We start from the raw sequence: 25,179 nt of genomic DNA, 5'->3' as shown, positions 1-25,179 counted from the left end.
TTGAGGGGGAGTGAAGGAAGAGGAAAGGGATGTAGAGAAGGAGGGGAATAGGGAATGGAGGGAGGAATGCAAATTGTGAGACCAGAAGAGATAGGAGTAGAAATAGGCCATGTGGCCCATCAAGACATCTCTGCCAACTGATCAGGGCTGATTTATTATTGCCTTCAATCCCATTCTCCTGGGTGGGAATGGAGAGAGGGATAGAGGGACATGTGGTGTACAGGTAAACGGTGAGGGTGTGGGTGTTCACACAGTTGTGTTGCGGAGACCATGGTCTGACCTACATCCCTCTCCTCCCAGCCTTAAAGAAGTTTGACAACGGAAGCGTGGAGTGGGGGACGAACAGGATGGAATCCAGCCTCCAGGCCATGGATTACGACAACGGATCCATCATCGTTTTGGAGGCAGGCTATTACTATGTGTACTCCCAAGTCTCGTTCGTGGGGCCCAGCTGCAATAACACCTCAGAGGTCCTGGAGAGTAAAGTTCTGTACCAGCAGCATTCTAGCCACAAAGTCCTGGAACTCATGGAGGCAACCCAGTCAGCCTGCGAGGGGTCCAACAAAAAGAGATGGTACCAGTCGATCCGGCAGGGCGGCGTCTTCCAGCTGGGCAAAGGCACGTCCCTTTCCCTGAAGATCAGTCCCCTAGACAGGGCTGAAACGGAATACCACAAGACCTATTTCGGAGCTTTCAAAGTCCAGTGATTGCCTCTGTGGGCCGAGAGGTGGGTAAGGAGAGAGGAGACGCTGGCTCCATTAAAACACAGCCCCTTACCCATCCCAGGCCCCATGCTCCAAGTGAACATTGATGAAGGACTGCCCCTTCGAGGGGCTAATTTGCAAATTATGATCTTCCCCCAACCAACCCCCTTGTACATTGAATCTCAAAGACCGGCTGGTTTTGGAGTTCCCGCCGCTTTTTAAGGGGGTGGCAGTGTTGGGGGCGGGGAGAAGGTAGTTTCCGTAGAGAGTGTAAATACCGCCGCCTCTTCATCCCACCAGCGTTCCGCCATTGAAGTGGGGTTAAAGCTGGGATGATCTCCGGCTTGTTGGAAAAGATGTGGGAAAGTCACTGAGGATCGGGTTCGGGAGAAAGTGGTGAGGGGTGGGGGCAGGGCGTCACCACTCTCTTCGGATCGGCGGCTGATCCTCCGGCACACCGACTCTGCACTTTCTGTGGGGAGGGGGAGTGAAAGGGTTCTCGCCGCTCGGAATGAAGGGGACTTATAAACTTCTCTCCAGGGCGAGGACGGTTGAGGACCCAAGATATCCGGGGCTGCGGGACAAGGGCTGTGACTGAGAGCGCTCAGGGAGCTTCCGAGCGGGGCTTTGACCATAAAGCATATGAGCAGATTTAGGCTATCCAGCCGTGGCCTTTTGGATACGTTCTAACATGGAGCAAAACTGCCCAGCATTTTCCTGCATCCCAGGAATCCATGCTGGGAAGGAATGTCTGGTTTAGGAACCGAACCTACTCAGTCGATCAGGCCCCGTGGAGAGGCAATTCCTAAGAATTATTCAAGTCGATGTGCCTCTGTTACAATTCTCCAAAGGTGACTTCAATGCCTGATAGAGGTGAATAAGCTGATGAGAGGCATTGATCGTGAGAGACAGAGGATTTTTCCTGGGGCTGAAATGGCTAACACGAGAGGGCACAGTTTTAAGGTGCTTGGAAGCAGGTACAGAGGAGATGACAGGGGCAAGTTTTTTTAACTCAGGGAGTGGTGAGTGCATTGAATGGGCTGCTGACGGTGGTGGGGGAGGAGGCAGATATGATGGGGTCTTTTCAGAGACTCCTGGATAGGTACATGGAGCTTAGAAAAATAGAGGGCTATGTATAACCCTCAGTAACTTCTAAAGTAATTCCATGTTCGGCACAGTATTGTGGGCCGAAGGGCCTGTGTTGTGCTGTAGGTTTTCTATGCTTCTAATCCCAAGGCAGTTCCCTACCTTAGACTGTTCCCGCTTGAGTCACGAACATGGGGTCGGGATAAGGGGTCTGTCTTTTGAAAACAGGGACGTGCGGAAATATCTCTCGAGGTAGTGAGGCTCTGAGATTCTCTGCCTCCGAGGCAGAGCAAGTAGGGAATCGTTGGATAGATTAAAGGAGGAGACATAAATTCTTTATCCATTGTGGAATCGAGCATGAGTGGGGAGCTAGCAGGTAAAATAGTTGAGGAGAGCGAAAAAAGAACAAGTAAAAGGGGTCGCGGACACAGGGACCTGTATTAAATTAAAACACACTAAAAATCTCAACGGGCCGAGCAGTATCTATGGAGGCAAAAGGCACGTCCACATTTCACGTTGCGATCCCATATCAGGAAAACAGTCATGATCACTTTGGATGGCAGGGCAGGTTTGAGAGCCTACTCCTGAATGTACTGACCGGAGCTTCTGAAATATCACCTCTCCACAGAGGCTGGCTGACCGGCTGAGTGTTACCAGTGTTTTCTGAATTTATTTCAGGTTTCAATGAATTGCCTCCAGGAGGCAAGAGCACTTTAGGATGGGGCTCAGCCCCCGCGCCCCCCACCTCAAACGAGTGTCTATGGTTGAGTTTGGGAAATGGTCTGAGTGGGATTACTCTGAATAATCGGCCGAAGGGTCGTTCTTCATGGGTAAACAAAACTAATTGGACAGGCTGTGGTGGGAAGCCGGTGCCATTGGAAAGGAGACTCCAGGACTGAATGCAGTCTCATGGTCAATGCTTGCTGCTAGTGTTCTGAAATTTAGTGCCTTTATTTATTAAATGCGTGCTTTTGATCTAACTTATTTTAACAGATATTTTCGGGTGTTAAAAATTTGGTGATGGGATGTTGTGTTAGAGACAGAGCGAATTTCGCTGTGACACTGGGAAACTGCGTTTAGGATTTTTTTTGCACAGGGGATTCGTGTTGGCGGATCTCCATCCCTCAGGGTCAATAAAGAGGAACAGCGGATACCCGCGGTGTGTGTGTGTGTCTCATTGTTCAGCTCATGGAAAGCAGACATTGACCACGGGTCCCAGTGTGTATTCATGTGTGCTTCGGTCAATGTGTATTGGGGGGGGGGTAATGGAGTCCGTGGGGTTAATATGTGAGGGAGGGTCAGAACGCGGAGATGTCAGAACATCCAGGGGAGGGGAAAGAGGCTGCTGTGCCGGGGGAGAAGGTCTGTGTGCCGGTAAGAGGTGGGTCGGTACACTGGGGTGAGCTGGCGAGGCGAAGAGATTGGTGTGCCGGGGTGACGTTGGGGAGTAGGTCGGAGTTCAGTTCCAGAGAAAGTGCAGTGCAGGCAGACAATAAAGTACAAGCAACACTATGGGTAAATAGAGAGATCTCCGTGCTAGGGGACCAGTCAATGGTCTTATTACAGCGGGGTAGAAGCTGTCCTTGAGCCTGGTGTACCTTCTGCCTAATGAGAAAGGGGAAAAGAGAGAATGTCTAGAGTGGATGGGGTCTCTCATTATTCTGGCTGCCTTACTGAGGAAGAGAGGAGTATTAGAGTCCATTGAGGGGGGGCTGGTTTACGTGATGCGCTGAGCTATGTCCATGACTGTCTAGCGATCGTGCACAGAGCATTTGCAATATCCAGCTCAGATGCATCCGGACAGAATGCTTTCTATGATGCATTGATAAAGATTGGTAAGTCAGTGGGGACATGCCAAAACTCTTTTGCCTCTTGGGAGAGTAGAGGGATTGGTGAGCTTTCTTGGCCGTGACATCAATATGGTTGGACCAGCACTGGCTAGTCACACCTGGAACATAAAGCTCTCACCCCTCTCAAACTCAACACCTTTGATGTGGATAGTAGTTTGTGCACCCCACCCACACCACCCCCTTCCTGAGGTCAATGACCAGCCCTTTTGTTTTGCTGACATTAAGGGGAAGGTTATCATGTCACTAAGCTCTCTTTCCTTCCAACTCCTGTTACTTGCGATCTGGTGGTATCACCTGCAATTTTTCAGATCGAGGTAGAACAGGATCTGGACACGCAGTTGTGAGTGTACAAGGACGAGGGTAGAGGGCCAAGGACACAACTGTGCAGAGCACCAGTATGTTGAGACACAACAGAATGGAACAACTGCAGTCCTGATCTAGAGGCTCAACATGAAACTGTTTATTCCTCTCCAGATCTGTCCTATTGAGTTCATCCAGTTTTCTGTGTGCTGCTCTGGATTTCCAGCATCTCCAGAATCTCTTGTGTTTGCCATGTACCTGAGTTAGTCCCATTTGCTGACATTGACCTATATCCCACTAAACATTTCCTATTCATGTACTTATAGCACTGCAGCACAGAAACAGGCCCTTCAGCCCATTTAGTCTGTGCTTCTACCTAGAGCTAGGCCATCTTCCTCCATACCCTTCCTATCCATACACCGCTCCCAATTTCTCTCAAATACTACAATCAAACTAGCATCCACCACTTCTGCTGGCCAATCATTCCACACTCACACCACCCTCTCTGTGAACAAGTTTCCCTTCAGGTTCCCCTTAAATATTCCACCTTTCACCGTGAACCTGTGACCTCTAGTTCCAATATATTTCTTTATCTATACCCATTACAATTTTCTATACTTCTGTAAGTATTCACTTGCATGCCAGGGAATAAAGTTCTAACCTATTCAACCTTTCTCTATAACCCAGGTGTTCAAGTCCTGGCAACATCCCTGTAAATGTTTGCAGCTCTCTTTCAAGTTCATAGATATCTTTCTTTCAAGCACGTTCATAAAGGAAAGGATTGATTTGGGATGCCATGTTGAAGGTGAGCAGGAGATTTCTGAGGCCAAATTTAAAGTACTATGTGTGGTTCTGATCACATACTAGTACTGCACATAATACTTTAAACTTCGTCTCACAAGTATCCTATAGATCTTCAACATTACATCCCAAATTAATGCATTGCTTTATGAAGACCAATGTGCCAAAATCTCTCTTTATGGCCTTATCTGTGATACCACTTTCAAAGAATCAAGAATCTGTATTCTGTTCTACCACATACCTCAGAGCATGACCTTTCACTGTATAAGTCCTACTCTGGTTTGTCCTTCCAAAGTGCAACACCTCACACTTATCTGCTTTAAATTCCATCTGCCGCTTTTTCAGCCCATTTTCCCAGCTGGTCCGGGTCCCGCTGCAAGCTTTGCCGTCCACCAGTGTTGGTGTCATCTGCAAATTTGCTGATCCAGTTTACCCCATTGCCAACAAAATCATTAATATAGATGATAAATTGAAATGGACCCAACAGCAATCCTATTGGCACACCACTAGTCACAGGTAAAAGTGTCAGACATCCACTCCCTGGCTTCACTCACTGAGCCAATGTTGAATGCCAATGTCTTTTAAATGTTATCATTGTACCTGCCTCAGCCAGCCTGCTGGATGTGTGTACCATTCTCAATGTGCTTTTTCTGCCATTGGTGTATTTTACCAACAAAAAAAATCTGCTGGAGGAACTCAGTGGGTCGAGCAGCATCTGTGGGTGGAGAGGAATTGTCAACATTTCGGGACAAGTTGCAGGTTTCCATCCGAAATTCTGACATTTCCCAATCTGAATGTATGACAGCTGCTCTGCTCGAGACCGCAAGAATCTGCAGAGAGTTGCGGGCACAGCTCAGCACATCACAGGAACCATCCTTCTTGTCTGTGGACTTGGTTTCCACTTCTCTTCTCCCCCTCCCATTATACAGAAGATATCAAATCCTGAAAGTTGGTACCACCTGGCTTAAGGACAGCATCTATCGCGGTGTTATATGATGATTGAACAGTCCCTGAGGACAATGAGATAGATTCTTGATCTCGCAATGTGGTTTGCATTCAGGTCCCTTCATTCTTACCCTTTAGACCATAAGACATAGGAGCAGAATTAGGCCATCTGGCCCGTTCAGTCTGCTCCGCCATTCAATCATGGCTGATCCTTTTTTTTCCTTCTCCTCAACTCCGGTTCCCAGCCTTCTTTCGGTACTGTTTGATAGGTCCAATCAAGAGCCTGTCAATCTCTGTTTTAAATACACCCAAAAGCCTGGCTTCCACAGCTGTACTTGGCAACAAATTCCAAATTCATCACCCTTTTGAAACCGCACCCCTCTATCCTGAGGCTGTGCCCTCTTGTCCTAGATTCTCCCAACATGGGAAATAACCTTTCCACATACACTCTGTCTCGGCCTTTCCACCTTTGAAAGGTTTCAATCAGAACACCCCACATCCTTCTGAATTCCAGTGAGTACAGATCCAGAGCCATCAAATGTTCCTTATCTGATAACCCTTTATTTCTGGAATCATCCTTGTGAACACCCTCTGGACCCTCTCCAAAGCCAGCACATCTTTTCTGAGATGAGGGGCCCAAAACTGGTCACTAGACTCAAGGTGAGGCCTCACCAGTGCCTTATAAAGCCTCAGCATCACATCCCTGCTCATGTATTCTGGACTTCTTGAAATGAATGCTATCATTGCATTTGCCTTCCTCACCACTGACTCAACCTGTAAGTTAACCTTTAGGGTGTTCTGCACCATGACTCCCAAGTCCCTCTGCATCTCAGATTCCTGGATTTTCTCCCCGTTTAGAAAATAGTCAGCATATTTATTTCTACTACCAAAGAGATGACCATGCATTTTCCAACATTGTATTTCATTTGCCACTTTCTTATCCCTGTTGCCACTGGTTTTAGAAACCCCTAACCTGGAATAAAGATTGTGATCATTCACCCCCTCACATTAATGAACACTCATTCACACTAAATATAAAAGCAGGGGACTCTGTAGATGCTGGGAATCCAGAGCAAAACACAGAAAATGCTAGAGGAACTCAGCAGGTCAGACAGCATCCATGGAAATGAATAAACAGTCGATACTTTGAGCCGAGACCTTTCATCTAAACTGTAAAGGAAGGGGGCAGAAGACAGAATAAGAGGTGGGGTGGGGAGAGTAAGGATGAAGGTGGGAGGGCTGATTAAAATGGAATCTGATACAAGAGGAGTGTGGATCATGGGAGAAAGGGAAGAAGGAAGGAACCAGAGGGAGGTGATGGGCAGGTGAGGATAAGAGAAGAGGTGAGAGGGTAACCAGAATGGGGAATGGAAAAAGAGAGAAGGTGGATGGGGAGAAAATACTGGAATTTAGAAAAATCGACATCCCATCCCACTGATTTCCAACTTGCACTTATTCCTACAAGCTGGACAAGTGCTACACCTGCCTCTGCATCTCCTCCCTCACCACCATTCAGGGCCCCAAACAATCCTTCCACCCACTGGATCTAGTGCTTCCATTTCAGCCTCCTCGGCTTCCAGAAGTGTGTTTTTCCATGCACAGGCGTAATTTTACCAGCAAACTGCTGGAGGAAGTCAGCATTAAGGGAAGGCATTATCAACATTGTTTCAACCTGAAATGCCAACATTTCCCTATCCAGATGCATCACTGCATTGTGTGGCAACAGCTCTGTATGAAACTGCAGAGAGTTGTGGACACAGCTCAGCACATCATTGAAACTAGGTTCATAGTTCCAGAACCCCACACCTCCCGTTCCTACCTCCTACCCAAAATCCACAAACCCATTTGTCCAGGTAGACCCATTGTTTCAGTTTGTTCCTGCTCCACTGATCTCATATTGGTCTACCTCAACTCTATCTTAACCCCCTGCTCAGACCCTTCCTACACCTCACCTCACGCTCTCTTGATATTTTCAAGGATTTCAGGTTCCCTGGACCCCATCATCTTATTTTTGCTATAGATGTCCAGTCCCTATGTAACCCCCTGGGTCACCTCAGGCTCGCTCAGCTCATTTCGTCTAGGGGGAGCAGCCTTCGGCCCTGCCAAACTGGGTAATCAGCTGGTGTGGATGCTGTGTGATGTCCCCGCCTCGCCCAGAAACAGACAGTACACCATAAGCGATTAAATGAGTACAATTTATAAAGGTTACTATAACTAAGTGATTAATAATGATACAGTATATATGAAAGAGAAAAAAATAAAGAAAAGGCGCCAAATTTATCAAAGTCCAAACCACTTCGTGCACAACCGTTGGAGCTCAATTTCTGAAGTCTTCTGGCCACCATTTGATCCCCTCCGAACTCCTCGACTTGCAGCTCAGGACCCTCCGAGTGGTCAACCAAGCACACCTAGCTTCATCCCCACCCCCTCCTCGGAGTACCTCCCAGCTTCGGACCCCCCTTTGGGGTCCGATCCTCGCCCAGTTTACAGCATTGCGTCCTCTCTCTCGACCCCCTTGCGCCGATCTCCCCAAAAGCCTGTCAACAAAAGCTTACAGACTCAGAAGAAAGAACGTTAATCCCCATTTGGTTTACAAAGGAATACCATTCTCGTTATCAGTAAATTAGCATTCCTGCTAGTTAACAAAAAGAAACCCTTTCCCAACAGTAACAAAGAAAAAAAGAAGAAACCCCCTTTACACCTATACACCTCCATCCCCAACCAGGAAGGCCTCAAAGATCTCCGTTTTTTTCTGGACACCAGACCTAACCAGTTCTACTCCACCACCACTCTCTCCTCCGCCTACCAGACATGTCCTCACTTTAAATAATTTCTCCTTTGGGTCCTCCCACTTCCTATAAAACAAAAGGGATAGTCCTGGGCACTCGCATGGGTCCCAGCTAAGCTTGCCTATTTGTCAGCTATGTGGAACAGTCTATTTTGCAAGCCATCCAGCACTTTTCCTGCGATACATCGACGACTGCATTGGTGCTACTTCCTACACTCATGCTGAACTGGTTGACTTCATCCCCTTTGCCTCCAACTTTCATCCTGCCCTCAAATTCAACTGGTCCATTTCCGACACTCTCTTCCCCTTCTTGATCTCTCTGCCTCTATCCCTAGAGCCAGCTTATCCATCAATGTCTATTACAAACCAACAGCCTCTCACAACTATCTGTACTATACCTCATCCTACCCTGCTACTTGTAAAACGGCCATCTCCTTCTCTCAATTCCTCTGTCTCCTCCGCCTCTGCTCTCAGCATGAGGCTTTTCATTCTAGAATGGAAATGTCCTCCTTTTTCAAAGAAGGGGCTTTCCATCCTCCACCATCAACACTGCGCTCAACCAATCTCTTCCATTTCAGACGTCTGTTCTTACCCCATCCTCTGCCACCCTCCCAGGGATAGGGTTCCTCTAATACTCACCTACCACCCCACCAGCCTCCATATCCAGCACCTAATTCTCCAAAACCTCCACCACCTCCAATGGAATCCCACCACTAAATGCATCTCCCACCCCCCCCACTTTCAGCTTTCTGCAGGGATCTGTCCCTACACCACTCCCTTGTCCATTCATCCCTCCCCACTTAACTCCCCCCCGGCACTTATCCTTGCAAGCAGAACAAGTGCTACACCTGCCCCTACACCTCCACCCTCACTACCATTCAGGGCCCAGTGTATCCACATTTCACCTGTGAGTCCGTTGGGGGTCGTATACTGTGTTCGGTGCTCCTGGTGTGGCCTCCTGTATGTCAGTGAGACTCGGCGTAGACTGGGAGACCACTTCACCGCACATCTACGCTCTGCCCGCCAGAAAAAGCATGATCTTCCAGAGTCCACCCATTTTAATTCCAGTTCCCATTCCCATTCTGATATGTCCATCCATGGACTCCATTGTTGTGATACGGTCACACTTAGGCTGGAAGAACAACACCTTTTATTCCGTTTGGGTAGTCTCCAACTTGATGGCAAGAACATCAGTTTCTCAAACTTCCGGTAATGCCCCCCTCCCGCCACCCTACACCATTACCCATCCCCTTTTCCCTCTCTCATGTGATCTCCTTGCCCACCCATCGCCTCCCTGTAGTGCTCCTCCCCCTTTTCTTTCTTTCATGGCCTTCCGTTCCTTTCACCAACAAAATTAATAACCTGACAAAATTAATTTCTGCTGATGAAAGCCAATTGCACCACAATCTCCAATTCCACCGTAGTTGCCACACATCGACAAAAGGACCCCCATACCCACCGCACCAGACACACTCAGGGCATGTGATTGTAACTGGATGATAATGAGCGTTTCAAGGGATTTTAGACATGAGATTCACAGAAACAGTCTCCAGCTCAGCAGCTCATTCCTGGGGAGGCTGCACATTGCCCTGTGATGTACAAATACTGTGGGAGGCCAACTAAGAGAACATAACAGGCGGAACAATTTCAATCAGTTCTAAGATGGTGATAAAGGTTGCTTCTGTTTGAAAGCTATCACTGCACAATCCGTGGCCGTGTACACTTCCACTGAATCAAATTTCCTCTCCACCACCACGACCCTCCTCCGTCTGGTGGAACTGGTCCTCACACTCAACAATTTCCCTTTCGGCTCCTCCGATTTTCTCTAAACGCAAAGTGTAGCAATGGACTTTCACATGTCCCCACCTGCGCCTGACCTTTATTTGGCTAAATCCGTGTTCCAAGCCTTTCTTGGCTGAATCCCTGCAGTACCGCAATTGTCCACCACACGCGCTGCAGTCTCAGCAATGAACGCCGGCTGTTGTAAACGACCAATGGGAAGGTGTCCTGGCTTCTTCAGCGAACCTCAAGCTACGGAAAATCAGAAAGACAACAAACACTAAAAATCAATGAACCCAGCAAGAAGGGCTCGTCACAGTTTGCTCAGGAGAGAAAGGAACAAGTGGGACTTCAAACGTCGGTTAAATGTAGATTCAGAGTAATTGGCAGGGTACTGAAAATACCTGCCAACCAACTCAGTGGAGCATTCAAGATCATCTTCAACCTCTTGCTGTTACAGTCAGAGGTTCGCACCTGGTTCACAAGGGCTCCATCATACCGTGCCCAGGAAGAGCTGGGTTAACTATCAACCAATGGCACTCACATCTACTGTGATGAAGTGCATTGAGACGTTGGTCATAATTACTACTTCCTGAGGAAGGCTGCAGTTTGCCTATTGCCACAATAGGTCGACAGCGATGCAACCTCACTGGTTCTCCACTCGGCTTACAACACCCAGGCAATCACAATAACTATATATTGTAGCTCAACTTCAATGCATTCATCCCCACAGTACTAATAAAAAGTTTCGAAGCCTACCTCCCTCTGCAACTGTATCCTTGCTGTCCTTAGCAGGATAACCCAGTCAGTGCAGATCAGTGATAATATCTCTATCTCCAGCTCACTGACAATCTACTCTGGGGCTCCTCAAGGATGCTGAGCTCACTGCCCGACACTCTCTACACTCAAAATTTAAGGCAGCTCAAGTGCTATCTCTGCTATCAACACAGTTGTTAGAAGGATTTCAGATGCTGACGAGGAGTTTTCAGATAGATGGACTGCCAGGCATTAGGAAGGGGAAATCGGGAGAACACACTCTGGTCCTCATTGAAGGTTCAGAGGAGAAAAGGGAGAGCAGCTTCAGGTTCCCGGGAATTAACTCATTGATGAGGATCTATCCTGGGCCACACACATTGATAATGATCTATCCTGGGCCACACACTTTCATAAGGATTTATCCTGGGCCACACACAGTGATAATGACCTATCCTGGGCCACACACTTTCATAAGGATTTATCCTGGGCCACACACAGTGATAATGACATATACTGGGCCACACACACTGATAACGATCTATCCTGGGCCACACACAGTGATAATGAACTATCCTGGGCCACAAACAGTGATAATGATCTATCCGGGGCTACACACATTGATAATGATCTATCCTAGGCTACACATATTGATAATGATCTATCCTGGGCCACAAACAGTGATAATGACCTATCCTGGGCCACACACTTTGATAACGATCTTTCCTGGGCCACACACGGTGATAATGACCTATCCTGGGCCACACACATTGATAATGATCTATCCTGGGCCACCCACATTGCTAATGATCTATCCTGGGCCACACACATTCATAAGGATCTATCCTGGGTCACACACATTGATAGAGATTGATCCTGGGCCGCACACATTGTTAATGATCTATCCTGGGCCACACACATTGATAACGATCTATTCTGGGCCACACACAGTGATAATGATCTATCCTGGGCCACACACATAGATAATGACCTATCCTGGGCCACACACATTGAGAACGATCTATCCTGGACCACACACATTGATAATGACCTATCCAGGGCCACCCACAGTGATAATGACATATCCTGGGCCACACACAGTGATAATGATCTATCCTGGGCCACACACATTGATAAGGATTTATCCTGGGCCACACACATTGATAAATGTCCTATCCTGGGACACACTCATTGATAATGATCTATCCTGGGGCCGCACTCAGTGATAATGATCTATCCTGGGCCAAACACAGTGATAATCAACAATCCTGGGCCACACACAGTGATAATGATCTATCCTGGGCCACACACATTGATAAGGATTTATCCTGGGCCACACATATTGCCAGAGATCTATCCTGGGCCACACACACTGATAATGATCTATCCTGGGCCAAACACATTGCTAATGAACTATCCTGGGCAACACACATTGATAATGATCTACCCTGGGCTACAAACATTGATAATGACCTATCCTGGGCCACACACATTGATAATGATCTATCCTGGGCCACACACATTGATACCGATCTATCCTGGGCCATACTCATTGATAAGGATCTACCCTGAGTCACACACATTGATACAGATTGATCCTGGGCCACAGACATTGTTAATGATCTATCTTGGGCCACACACATTGATAAAGATCTATTCTGGGCCACACACAGTGATAATGATCTATCCTTGGCCACACACAGTGATAATGATCTATCCGGGGCCACACTCATTGATAATGATCTATCCTGGGCCGCACACAGTGATAATGATCTATCCTGGGCCACACACAGTGATAATGATCTATCCTGGGCCACACACAGTGATAATGATCTATCCTGGGCCACACACATTGATAATGATCTATCCTGGGCCACACACATTGATAAGGATTTATCCTGTGTCACACACATTAATAGAGAACTATCCTGAGCCACACACAGTGATAATGACCAATACTGGGCCACACACAGTGATAATGACCTATCCTGGGCGACATACAGTGATAATGATCTATCCTGGGCCACACACATTGATAATGATATATCCTGGGCCAAACACATTGCTAATGATCTATCCTGGGCCACACACATTGATAATGATCTATCCTGGGCCACACACATTGATAAGGATTTATCCTGTGTCACACACATTAATAGAGATCTATCCTGAGCCACACACAGTGATAATGACCAATACTGGGCCACACAGTGATAATGACCTATCCTGGGCGACATACAGTGATAATGATCTATCCTGGGCCACACACATTGATAATGATCTATCCTGGGCTACAAACACATTGCTAATGATCTATCCTGGGCCACACACATTGATAATGATCTACCCTGGGCCACACACATTGATACCGATCTATCCTGGGCCACACACTGTGATAATGATCTGTCCTGGGCCACACATATTGATAATGAACTATCCTCGGCCACACACAGTGATAATGATCTATCCTGGGCCACACACATTGATAAATGTCCTATCCTGGGCCACACACACTGATAACGATCTATCCTGGGCCATACACATTGATAATGACCTATCCTGGGCCACACACAGTGATAATGATCTATCCTGGGCCACACACAGTGATAAATGTCCTATCCTGGGCCACACACAGTGACAATGATCTATCCTGGGCCACACTCATTGATAATGATCTATCCTGGACCGCACACAGTGATAATGATCTATCCTGGGACACACACATTGATAAATGTCCTATCCTGGGCCACGCACAGTGATAATGATCTATCCTGGGCCACACTCATTGATAATGATCTATCCTGGGCCGCACACAGTGATAATTATCTATCCTGGGCCAAACAGAGTGATAATGACCTATCCTGGGCCACACACAGTGATAATAATCTATCCTGGGCCACACACAGTGATAATAAACTATCGTGGGCCACACACAGTGATAATGATCCGTCCTGGGCCACACACATTGATAACGATCTATCCTGGGCCACACACATTGATAACGATCTATTCTGGGCCACACACTGTGATAATGATCTGTCCTGGGCCACACATATTGATAATGAACTATCCTCGGCCACACACAGTGATAATGATCTATCCTGGGCCACACACATTGATAAATGTCCTATCCTGGGCCACACACACTGATAACGATCTATCCTGGGCCACACACAGTGATAATGAACTATCCAGGGCCACATATAGTGATAATGATCTATCCTGGGCCACCCACATTGATAATGATCTATCCTGGTCTACACATATTGATAATGATCTATCCCGGGCCGCACATAGTTATAATGACCTATCCCGGGCCACACATAGTTATAATAACCTATCCTGGCCACACACATTGATAATTATCTATCCTGGGCCACACACATTGATAATGATCTATCCGGGGCTACACACATTGATAATGATCTATCCTAGGCTACACATATTGATAATGATCTATCCTGGGCCACACACATTGATAATGACCTATCCTGGGCCACACACATTGATAGTGCTCTATCCTGGGCCACACACATTGCTAAAGATCTATCCTGGGCCACACACATTGATAATGATCTATTCTGGGCCACACACAGTGATAATGATCAATCCTGGGCCACACACATTGATAATGATCTATCATGGGCCAGACACAGTGATAATGACCTATTCTGGGCCACACACGTTGATAATGACCTATACTGGGCACACACAGTGATAATGATCTATCCTGGGCCACACACATATATAATGACCTATCCTGGGCCACACACATTGAGAACAATCTATCCTGGGCCACACAAATTGATAATGACCTATACTGGGCACACACAGTGATAATGATCTATCCTGGGCCACACACATATATAATGACCTATCCTGGGCCACACACATTGAGAACAATCTATCCTGGGCCACACAAATTGATAATGACCTATCCAGGGCCAACCACAGTGATAATGACATATCCTGGGCCACACACAGTGATAATGACCTATCCTGGGCCACATACAGTTATAATGATCTGTCCTGGGCCAAACACAGTGATAATGACCTATCCTGGGCCACACACAGTGATAATAATCTATCCTGGGCCACACAAATTGATAATGATCAATCCTGGGCCACACACAGTGATAATGATCTATCCTAGGCTACACATATTGATAATGATCAATCCTGGGCCACACACATTGATCAGGATTTATCCTGGGCCACACACATTGCTAGAGATCTATCCTGGGCCACACACAGTGATAATGACCTATACTGGGCCACACACACTGATAACGATCTATCCTGGGCCACACACATTGCTAATGATCTATCCTGGGCAACACACATTGATAATGATCTACCCTGGGCTGCAAACATTGATAATGACCTATCCTGGGCCACACACATTGATAATGATCTATCCTGGGCCACACACATTGATACCGATCTATTATGGGCCATACTCATTGATAAGGATCTATCCTGGGTCACACACATTGATAGAGATTGATCCTGGGCCACAGACATTGTTAATGATCTATCGTGGGCCACACACATTGATAACGATCTATTCTGGGGCACACACAGTGATAATGATCTATCCTGGGCCACACACATTGATAATGTTCTATCCTGGGCCACACACAGTGATAATGATCTATCCTGAGCCACACTCATTGATAATGATCTATCCTGGGCCGCACACAGTGATAATGATCTATCCTCGGCCAAACACAGTGATAATGACCTATCCAGGGCCACACACAGTGATAATAATCTATCCTGGGCCACACACATTGATAATGAACTATCCTGGGCCACACACAGTGATAATGATCTATCCTGGGCGACACACATTGATAAGGATTTATCCTGTGCCACACACATTAATAGAGATCTATCCTGGGCCACACACAGTGATAATGACCAATACTGGGCCACACACAGTGATAATGACCTATACTGGGCGACATACAGTGATAATGATCTATCCTGGGCCGCACACATTGATAATGATCTATCCTGGGCTACACACATTGATAATGATCTACCCTGGGCTTCAAACATTGATAATGACCTATCCTGGGCCACACACATTGATAATGATCAATCCTAGGCCACACATATTGATACCGATCTATCGTGGGCCATACTCATTGATAAGGATCTATCATGGTTCACACATATTGATAGAGATTGATCCTGAGCCACACACAGTGATAATGATCTATCCTGGGCCACACATATTGATAATGAACCATCCTCGGCCACAGACAGTGATAATGATCTATCCTGGGCCACACACACTTTGATAAGGATTTATCCTGGGCCACAAACATTGATAACGATCTATTCTGGGCCACACACTGTGATAATGATCTGTCCTGGGCCACACATATTGATAATGAACTATCCTCGGCCACACACAGTGATAATGATCTATCCTGGGCCACACACATTGATAAATGTCCTATCCTGGGCCACACACACTGATAACGATCTATCCTGGGCCACACACAGTGATAATGAACTATCCAGGGCCACATATAGTGATAATGATCTATCCTGGGCCACCCACATTGATAATGATCTATCCTGGTCTACACATATTGATAATGATCTATCCCGGGCCGCACATAGTTATAATGACCTATCCCGGGCCACACATAGTTATAATAACCTATCCTGGCCACACACATTGATAATTATCTCTCCTGGGCCACACACATTGATAATGATCTATCCGGGGCTACACACATTGATAATGATCTATCCTAGGCTACACATATTGATAATGATCTATCCTGGGCCACACACATTGATAATGACCTATCCTGGGCCACACACATTGATAGTGCTCTATCCTGGGCCACACACATTGCTAAAGATATATCCTGGGCCACACACATTGATAATGATCTATTCTGGGCCACACACAGTGATAATGATCAATCCTGGGCCACACACATTGATAATGATCTATCATGGGCCAGACACAGTGATAATGATCTATCCTGGGCCACACACATTGATAATGATCTACCCTGGGCCACACACAGTGATAATGACCTATTCTGGGCCACACACGTTGATAATGACCTATACTGGGCACACACAGTGATAATGATCTATCCTGGGCCACACACATATATAATGACCTATCCTGGGCCACACACATTGAGAACAATCTATCCTGGGCCACACAAATTGATAATGACCTATACTGGGCCACACACATTGAGAACAATCTATCCTGGGCCACACAAATTGATAATGACCTATACTGGGCACACACAGTGATAATGATCTATCCTGGGCCACACACACTGATAACGATCTATCCTGGGCCATACACATTGATAATGAGCTATCCTGAGCCACACACAGTGATAATGATCTATCCTGGGCCACACTCATTGATAATGATCTATCCTGGGCCGCACACAGTGATAATGATCTATCCTGGGCCAAACACAGTGATAATGACCTATCCTGGGCCACACACAGTGATAATGATCTATCCTGGGCCACACACATTGATAATGAACTATCCTGGGCCACACTCATTGATAATGATCTATCCTGGGCCGCACACAGTGATAATGATCTATCCTGGGCCAAACACAGTGATAATGACCTATCCTGGGCCACACACAGTGATAATGATCTATCCTGGGCCACACACATTGATAATGAACTATCCTGGGCCACACTCAGTGATAATGATCTATCCTGGGCCAAACACAGTGATAATGACCTATCCTGGGCCACACACAGTGATAATAATCTATCCTGGGCCACACACAGTGATAGTAAACTATCGTGGGCCACACACAGTGATAATGATCCGTCCTGGGCCACACACATTGATAATGATCTATCCTGGGCCACACACATTGATAACGATCTATTCTGGGCCACACACTGTGATAATGAGCTATCCTGGGCCACACATATTGATAATGAACCATCCTCGGCCACAGACAGTGATAATGATCTATAATGAGCCACACTCATTGATAATGATCTATCCTGGGCCGCACACAGTGATAATGATCTATCCTCGGCCAAACACAGTGATAATGACCTATCCAGGGCCACACACATTGATAATGAACTATCCTGGGCCACACACAGTGATAATGATCTATCCTGGGCGACACACATTGATAAGGATTTATCCTGTGCCACACACATTAATAGAGATCTATCCTGGGCCACACACAGTGATAATGACCAATACTGGGCCACACACAGTGATAATGACCTATACTGGGCGACATACAGTGATAATGATCTATCCTGGGCCGCACACATTGATAATGATCTATCCTGGGCTACACACATTGATAATGATCTACCCTGGGCTTCAAACATTGATAATGACCTATCCTGGGCCACACACATTGATAATGATCAATCCTAGGCCACACATATTGATACCGATCTATCCTGGGCCATACTCATTGATAAGGATCTATCATGGGTCACACATATTGATAGAGATTGATCCTGAGCCACACACAGTGATAATGATCTATCCTGGGCCATACATATTGATAATGAACCATCCTCGGCCACAAACAGTGATAATGATCTATCCTGGGCCACACACACTTTGATAAGGATTTATCCTGGGCCACAAACATTGATAACGATCTATTCTGGGCCACACGCTGTGATAATGATCTGTCCTGGGCCACACATATTGATAATGAACTATCCTCGGCCACACACAGTGATAATGATCTATCCTGGGCCACACACATTGATAAATGTCCTATCCTGGGCCACACACACTGATAACGATCTATCCTGGGCCACACACAGTGATAATGAACTATCCAGGGCCACATATAGTGATAATGATCTATCCTGGGCCACCCACATTGATAATGATCTATCCTGGTCTACACATATTGATAATGATCTATCCCAGGCCGCACATAGTTATAATGACCTATCCCGGGCCACACATAGTTATAATAACCTATCCTGGGCCACACACATTGATAATTATCTATCCTGGGCCACACACATTGATAATGATCTATCCGGGGCTACACACATTGATAATGATCTATCCTAGGCTACACATATTGATAATGATCTATCCTGGGCCACACACATTGATAATGACCTATCCTGGGCCACACACATTGATAGTGCTCTATCCTGGGCCACACACATTGCTAAAGATCTATCCTGGGCCACACACATTGATAATGATCTATTCTGGGCCACACACAGTGATAATGATCAATCCTGGGCCACACACATTGATAATGATCTATCATGGGCCAGACACAGTGATAATGATCTATCCTGGGCCACACACATTGATAATGATCTACCCTGGGCCACACACAGTGATAATGACCTATTCTGGGCCACACACATTGATAATTACCTATACTGGGCACACACAGTGATAATGATCTATCCTGGGCCACACACATATATAATGACCTATCCTGGGCCACACACATTGAGAACAATCTATCCTGGGCCACACAAATTGATAATGACCTATACTGGGCACACACAGTGATAATGATCTATCCTGGGCCACACACATATATAATGACCTATCCTGGGCCACACACATTGAGAACAATCTATCCTGGGCCACACAAATTGATAATGACCTATCCAGGGCCAACCACAGTGATAATGACATATCCTGGGCCACACACAGTGATAATGACCTATCCTGGGCCACATACAGTTATAATGATCTGTCCTGGGCCAAACACAGTGATAATGACCTATCCTGGGCCACACACAGTGATAATAATCTATCCTGGGCCACACAAATTGATACCGATCAATCCTGGGCCACACACAGTGATAATGATCTATCCTGGGCCACACATATTGATACCGATCTATCCTGGGCCATACTCATTGATAAGGATCTATCATGGGTCACACATATTGATAGAGATTGATCCTGAGCCACACACAGTGATAATGATCTATCCTGTGCCACACATATTGATAATGAACCATCCTCGGCCACAGACAGTGATAATGATCTATCCTGGGCCACACACACTTTGATAAGGATTTATCCTGGGCCACAAACATTGATAGAGATCTATCCTGGGCCACACACTGTGATAATGACCTATACTGGGCCACACACACTGATAACGATCTATCCTGGGCCACACTCATTGATAATGATCTATCCTGGGCCGCACACAGTGATAATGATCTATCCTGGGCCAAACACAGTGATAATGACCTATCCTGGGCCACACACAGTGATAATGATCTATCCTGGGCCACACACATTGATAATGAACTATCCTGGGCCACACACAGTGATAATGATCTATCCTGGGCCAAACACAGTGATAATGACCTATCCTGGGCCACACACAGTGATAATAATCTATCCTGGGCCACACACAGTGATAGTAAACTATCGTGGGCCACACACAGTGATAATGATCCGTCCTGGGCCACACACATTGATAATGATCTATCCTGGGCCACACACATTGATAATGATCTATCCTGGGCCACACACATTGATAACGATCTATTCTGGGCCACACACTGTGATAATGATCTGTCCTGGGCCACACACATTGATAATGAACTATCCTCGGCCACACACAGTGATAATGATCTATCCTGGGCCACACACATTGATAAATGTCCTATCCTGGGCCACACACACTGATAACGATCTATCCTGGGCCATACACATTGATAATGAGCTATCCTGAGCCACACACATTGTTAATGATCTATCATGGGCCACACACATTGATAATGACCTATCCTGGGCCACACACAGTGATAATGATCTATCCTGGGCCACACACAGTGATAAATGTCCTATCCTGGGCCACACACAGGGACAATGATCTATCCTGGGCCACACTCATTGATAATGATCTATCCTGGACCGCACACAGTGATAATGATCTATCCTGGGCCACACACATTGATAAATGTCCTATCCTGGGCCACGCACAGTGATAATGATCTATCCTGGGCCGCACACAGTGATAATTATCTATCCTGGGCCAAACAGAGTGATAATGACCTATCCTGGGCCACACACAGTGATAATAATCTATCCTGGGCCACACACAGTGATAATAAACTATCGTAGGCCACACACAGTGAAAATGATCCGTCCTGGGCCACACACATTGATAACGATCTATCATGGGCCACACACATTGATAACGATCTATTCTGGGCCACACGCTGTGATAATGATCTGTCCTGGGTCACACATATTGATAATGAACTATCCTCGGCCACACACAGTGATAATGATCTATCCTGGGCCACACACATTGATAAATGTCCTATCCTGGGCCACACACACTGATAACGATCTATCCTGGGCCACACACAGTGATAATGAACTATCCAGGGCCACATATGGTGATAATGATCTATCCTGGGCCACCCACATTGATAATGATCTATCCTGGTCTACACATATTGATAATGATCTATCCCGGGCCGCACATAGTTATAATGACCTATCCCGGGCCACACATAGTTATAATAACCTATCCTGGCCACACACATTGATAATTATCTATCCTGGGCCACACACATTGATAATGATCTATCCGGGGCTACACACATTGATAATGATCTATCCTAGGCTACACATATTGATAATGATCTATCCTGGGCCACACACATTGATAATGACCTATCCTGGGCCACACACATTGATAGTGCTCTATCCTGGGCCACACACATTGCTAAAGATCTATCCTGGGCCACACACATTGATAATGATCTATTCTGGGCCACACACAGTGATAATGATCAATCCTGGGCCACACACATTGGTAATGATCTATCATGGGCCAGACACAGTGATAATGATCTATCCTGGGCCACACACATTGATAATGATCTACCCTGGGCCACACACAGTGATAATGACCTATTCTGGGCCACACACGTTGATAATGACCTATACTGGGCACACACAGTGATAATGATCTATCCTGGGCCACACACATATATAATGACCTATCCTGGGCCACACACATTGAGAACAATCTATCCTGGGCCACACAAATTGATAATGACCTATCCAGGGCCACCCACAGTGATAATGAGCTATCCTGAGCCACACACATTGATAATGATCTATCCTGGGCCACACACATTGATAACGATTTATCCTGGGCCACACACATTCATAATGACCTATACTGGGCACACACAGTGATAATGATCTATCCTGGGCCACACACATATATAATGACCTATCCTGGGCGACACACATTGAGAACAATCTATCCTGGGCCACACAAATTGATAATGACCTATCCAGGGCCAACCACAGTGATAATGACATATCCTGGGCCACACACAGTGATAATGACCTATCCTGGGCCACATACAGTTATAATGATCTGTCCTGGGCCAAACACAGTGATAATGACCTATCCTGGGCCACACACAGTGATAATAATCTATCCTGGGCCACACAAATTGATACCGATCAATCCTGGGCCACACACAGTGATAATGATCTATCCTGGGCCACACATATTGATACCGATCTATCCTGGGCCATACTCATTGATAAGGATCTATCATGGGTCACACATATTGATAGAGATTGATCCTGAGCCACACACAGTGATAATGATCTATCCTGTGCCACACATATTGATAATGAACCATCCTCGGCCACAGACAGTGATAATGATCTATCCTGGGCCACACACACTTTGATAAGGATTTATCCTGGGCCACAAACATTGATAGAGATCTATCCTGGGCCACACACTGTGATAATGACCTATACTGGGCCACACACACTGATAACGATCTATCCTGGGCCATACACATTGATAATGAGCTATCCTGAGCCACACACAGTGATAATGATCTATCCTGGGCCACACTCATTGATAATGATCTATCCTGGGCCGCACACAGTGATAATGATCTATCCTGGGCCAAACACAGTGATAATGACCTATCCTGGGCCACACACAGTGATAATGATCTATCCTGGGCCACACTCATTGATAATGATCTATCCTGGGCCGCACACAGTGATAATGATCTATCCTGGGCCAAACACAGTGATAATGACCTATCCTGGGCCACACACAGTGATAATGATCTATCCTGGGCCACACACATTGATAATGAACTATCCTGGGCCACACACAGTGATAATGATCTATCCTGGGCCAAACACAGTGATAATGACCTATCCTGGGCCACACACAGTGATAATAATCTATCCTGGGCCACACACAGTGATAGTAAACTATCGTGGGCCACACACAGTGATAATGATCCGTCCTGGGCCACACACATTGATAATGATCTATCCTGGGCCACACACATTGATAATGATCCGTCCTGGGCCACACACATTGATAACGATCTATTCTGGGCCACACACTGTGATAATGATCTGTCCTGGGCCACACACATTGATAATGAACTATCCTCGGCCACACACAGTGATAATGATCTATCCTGGGCCACACACATTGATAAATGTCCTATCCTGGGCCACACACACTAATAACGATCTATCCTGGGCCATACACATTGATAATGAGCTATCCTGAGCCACACACATTGTTAATGATCTATCATGGGCCACACACATTGATAATGACCTATCCTGGGCCACACACAGTGATAATGATCTATCCTGGGCCACACACAGTGATAAATGTCCTATCCTGGGCCACACACAGGGACAATGATCTATCCTGGGCCACACTCATTGATAATGATCTATCCTGGACCGCACACAGTGATAATGATCTATCCTGGGCCACACACATTGATAAATGTCCTATCCTGGGCCACGCACAGTGATAATGATCTATCCTGGGCCACACTCATTGATAATGATCTATCCTGGGCCGCACACAGTGATAATTATCTATCCTGGGCCAAACAGAGTGATAATGACCTATCCTGGGCCACACACAGTGATAATAATCTATCCTGGGCCACACACATTGATAATGATCCGTCCTGGGCCACACACATTGATAACGATCTATTCTGGGCCACACACTGTGATAATGATCTGTCCTGGGCCACACACATTGATAATGAACTATCCTCGGCCACACACAGTGATAATGATCTATCCTGGGCCACACACATTGATAAATGTCCTATCCTGGGCCACACACACTAATAACGATCTATCCTGGGCCATACACATTGATAATGAGCTATCCTGAGCCACACACATTGTTAATGATCTATCATGGGCCACACACATTGATAATGACCTATCCTGGGCCACACACAGTGATAATGATCTATCCTGGGCCACACACAGTGATAAATGTCCTATCCTGGGCCACACACAGGGACAATGATCTATCCTGGGCCACACTCATTGATAATGATCTATCCTGGACCGCACACAGTGATAATGATCTATCCTGGGCCACACACATTGATAAATGTCCTATCCTGGGCCACGCACAGTGATAATGATCTATCCTGGGCCACACTCATTGATAATGATCTATCCTGGGCCGCACACAGTGATAATTATCTATCCTGGGCCAAACAGAGTGATAATGACCTATCCTGGGCCACACACAGTGATAATAATCTATCCTGGGCCACACACAGTGATAATAAACTATCGTAGGCCACACACAGTGATAATGATCCGTCCTGGGCCACACACATTGATAACGATCTATCATGGGCCACACACATTGATAACGATCTATTCTGGGCCACACGCTGTGATAATGATCTGTCCTGGGTCACACATATTGATAATGAACTATCCTCGGCCACACACAGTGATAATGATCTATCCTGGGCCACACACATTGATAAATGTCCTATCCTGGGCCACACACACTGATAACGATCTATCCTGGGCCACACACAGTGATAATGAACTATCCAGGGCCACATATGGTGATAATGATCTATCCTGGGCCACCCACATTGATAATGATCTATCCTGGTCTACACATATTGATAATGATCTATCCCGGGCCGCACATAGTTATAATGACCTATCCCGGGCCACACATAGTTATAATAACCTATCCTGGCCACACACATTGATAATTATCTATCCTGGGCCACACACATTGATAATGATCTATCCGGGGCTACACACATTGATAATGATCTATCCTAGGCTACACATATTGATAAT

At 46.2% G+C, this 25,179-nt stretch overlaps 1 protein-coding gene across 1 annotated transcript in view; it reads left to right on the top strand.

Moving 5' to 3' along the window:
- Positions 1 to 2,933, top strand: part of LOC132393840 (tumor necrosis factor-like) — a 34,463-nt gene extending 31,530 nt beyond the window's left edge. Inside the window, exon 5 of the mRNA XM_059969232.1 lies at positions 301 to 2,933. Coding sequence (XP_059825215.1) covers positions 301 to 707 — 407 coding nt within the window. The 3' untranslated portion in view covers positions 708 to 2,933. The remainder of the gene's footprint in view (positions 1 to 300) is intronic.
- Positions 2,934 to 25,179: the final 22,246 nt, after the last annotated feature.

The sequence above is a fragment of the Hypanus sabinus genome, chromosome 5, assembly GCF_030144855.1.
Source record: "Hypanus sabinus isolate sHypSab1 chromosome 5, sHypSab1.hap1, whole genome shotgun sequence".
Lineage (NCBI taxonomy): Eukaryota > Metazoa > Chordata > Chondrichthyes > Myliobatiformes > Dasyatidae > Hypanus > Hypanus sabinus.
Note: the sequence above shows the minus strand (reverse complement) of the source record. Positions and strands in the feature narration are given on the sequence as shown.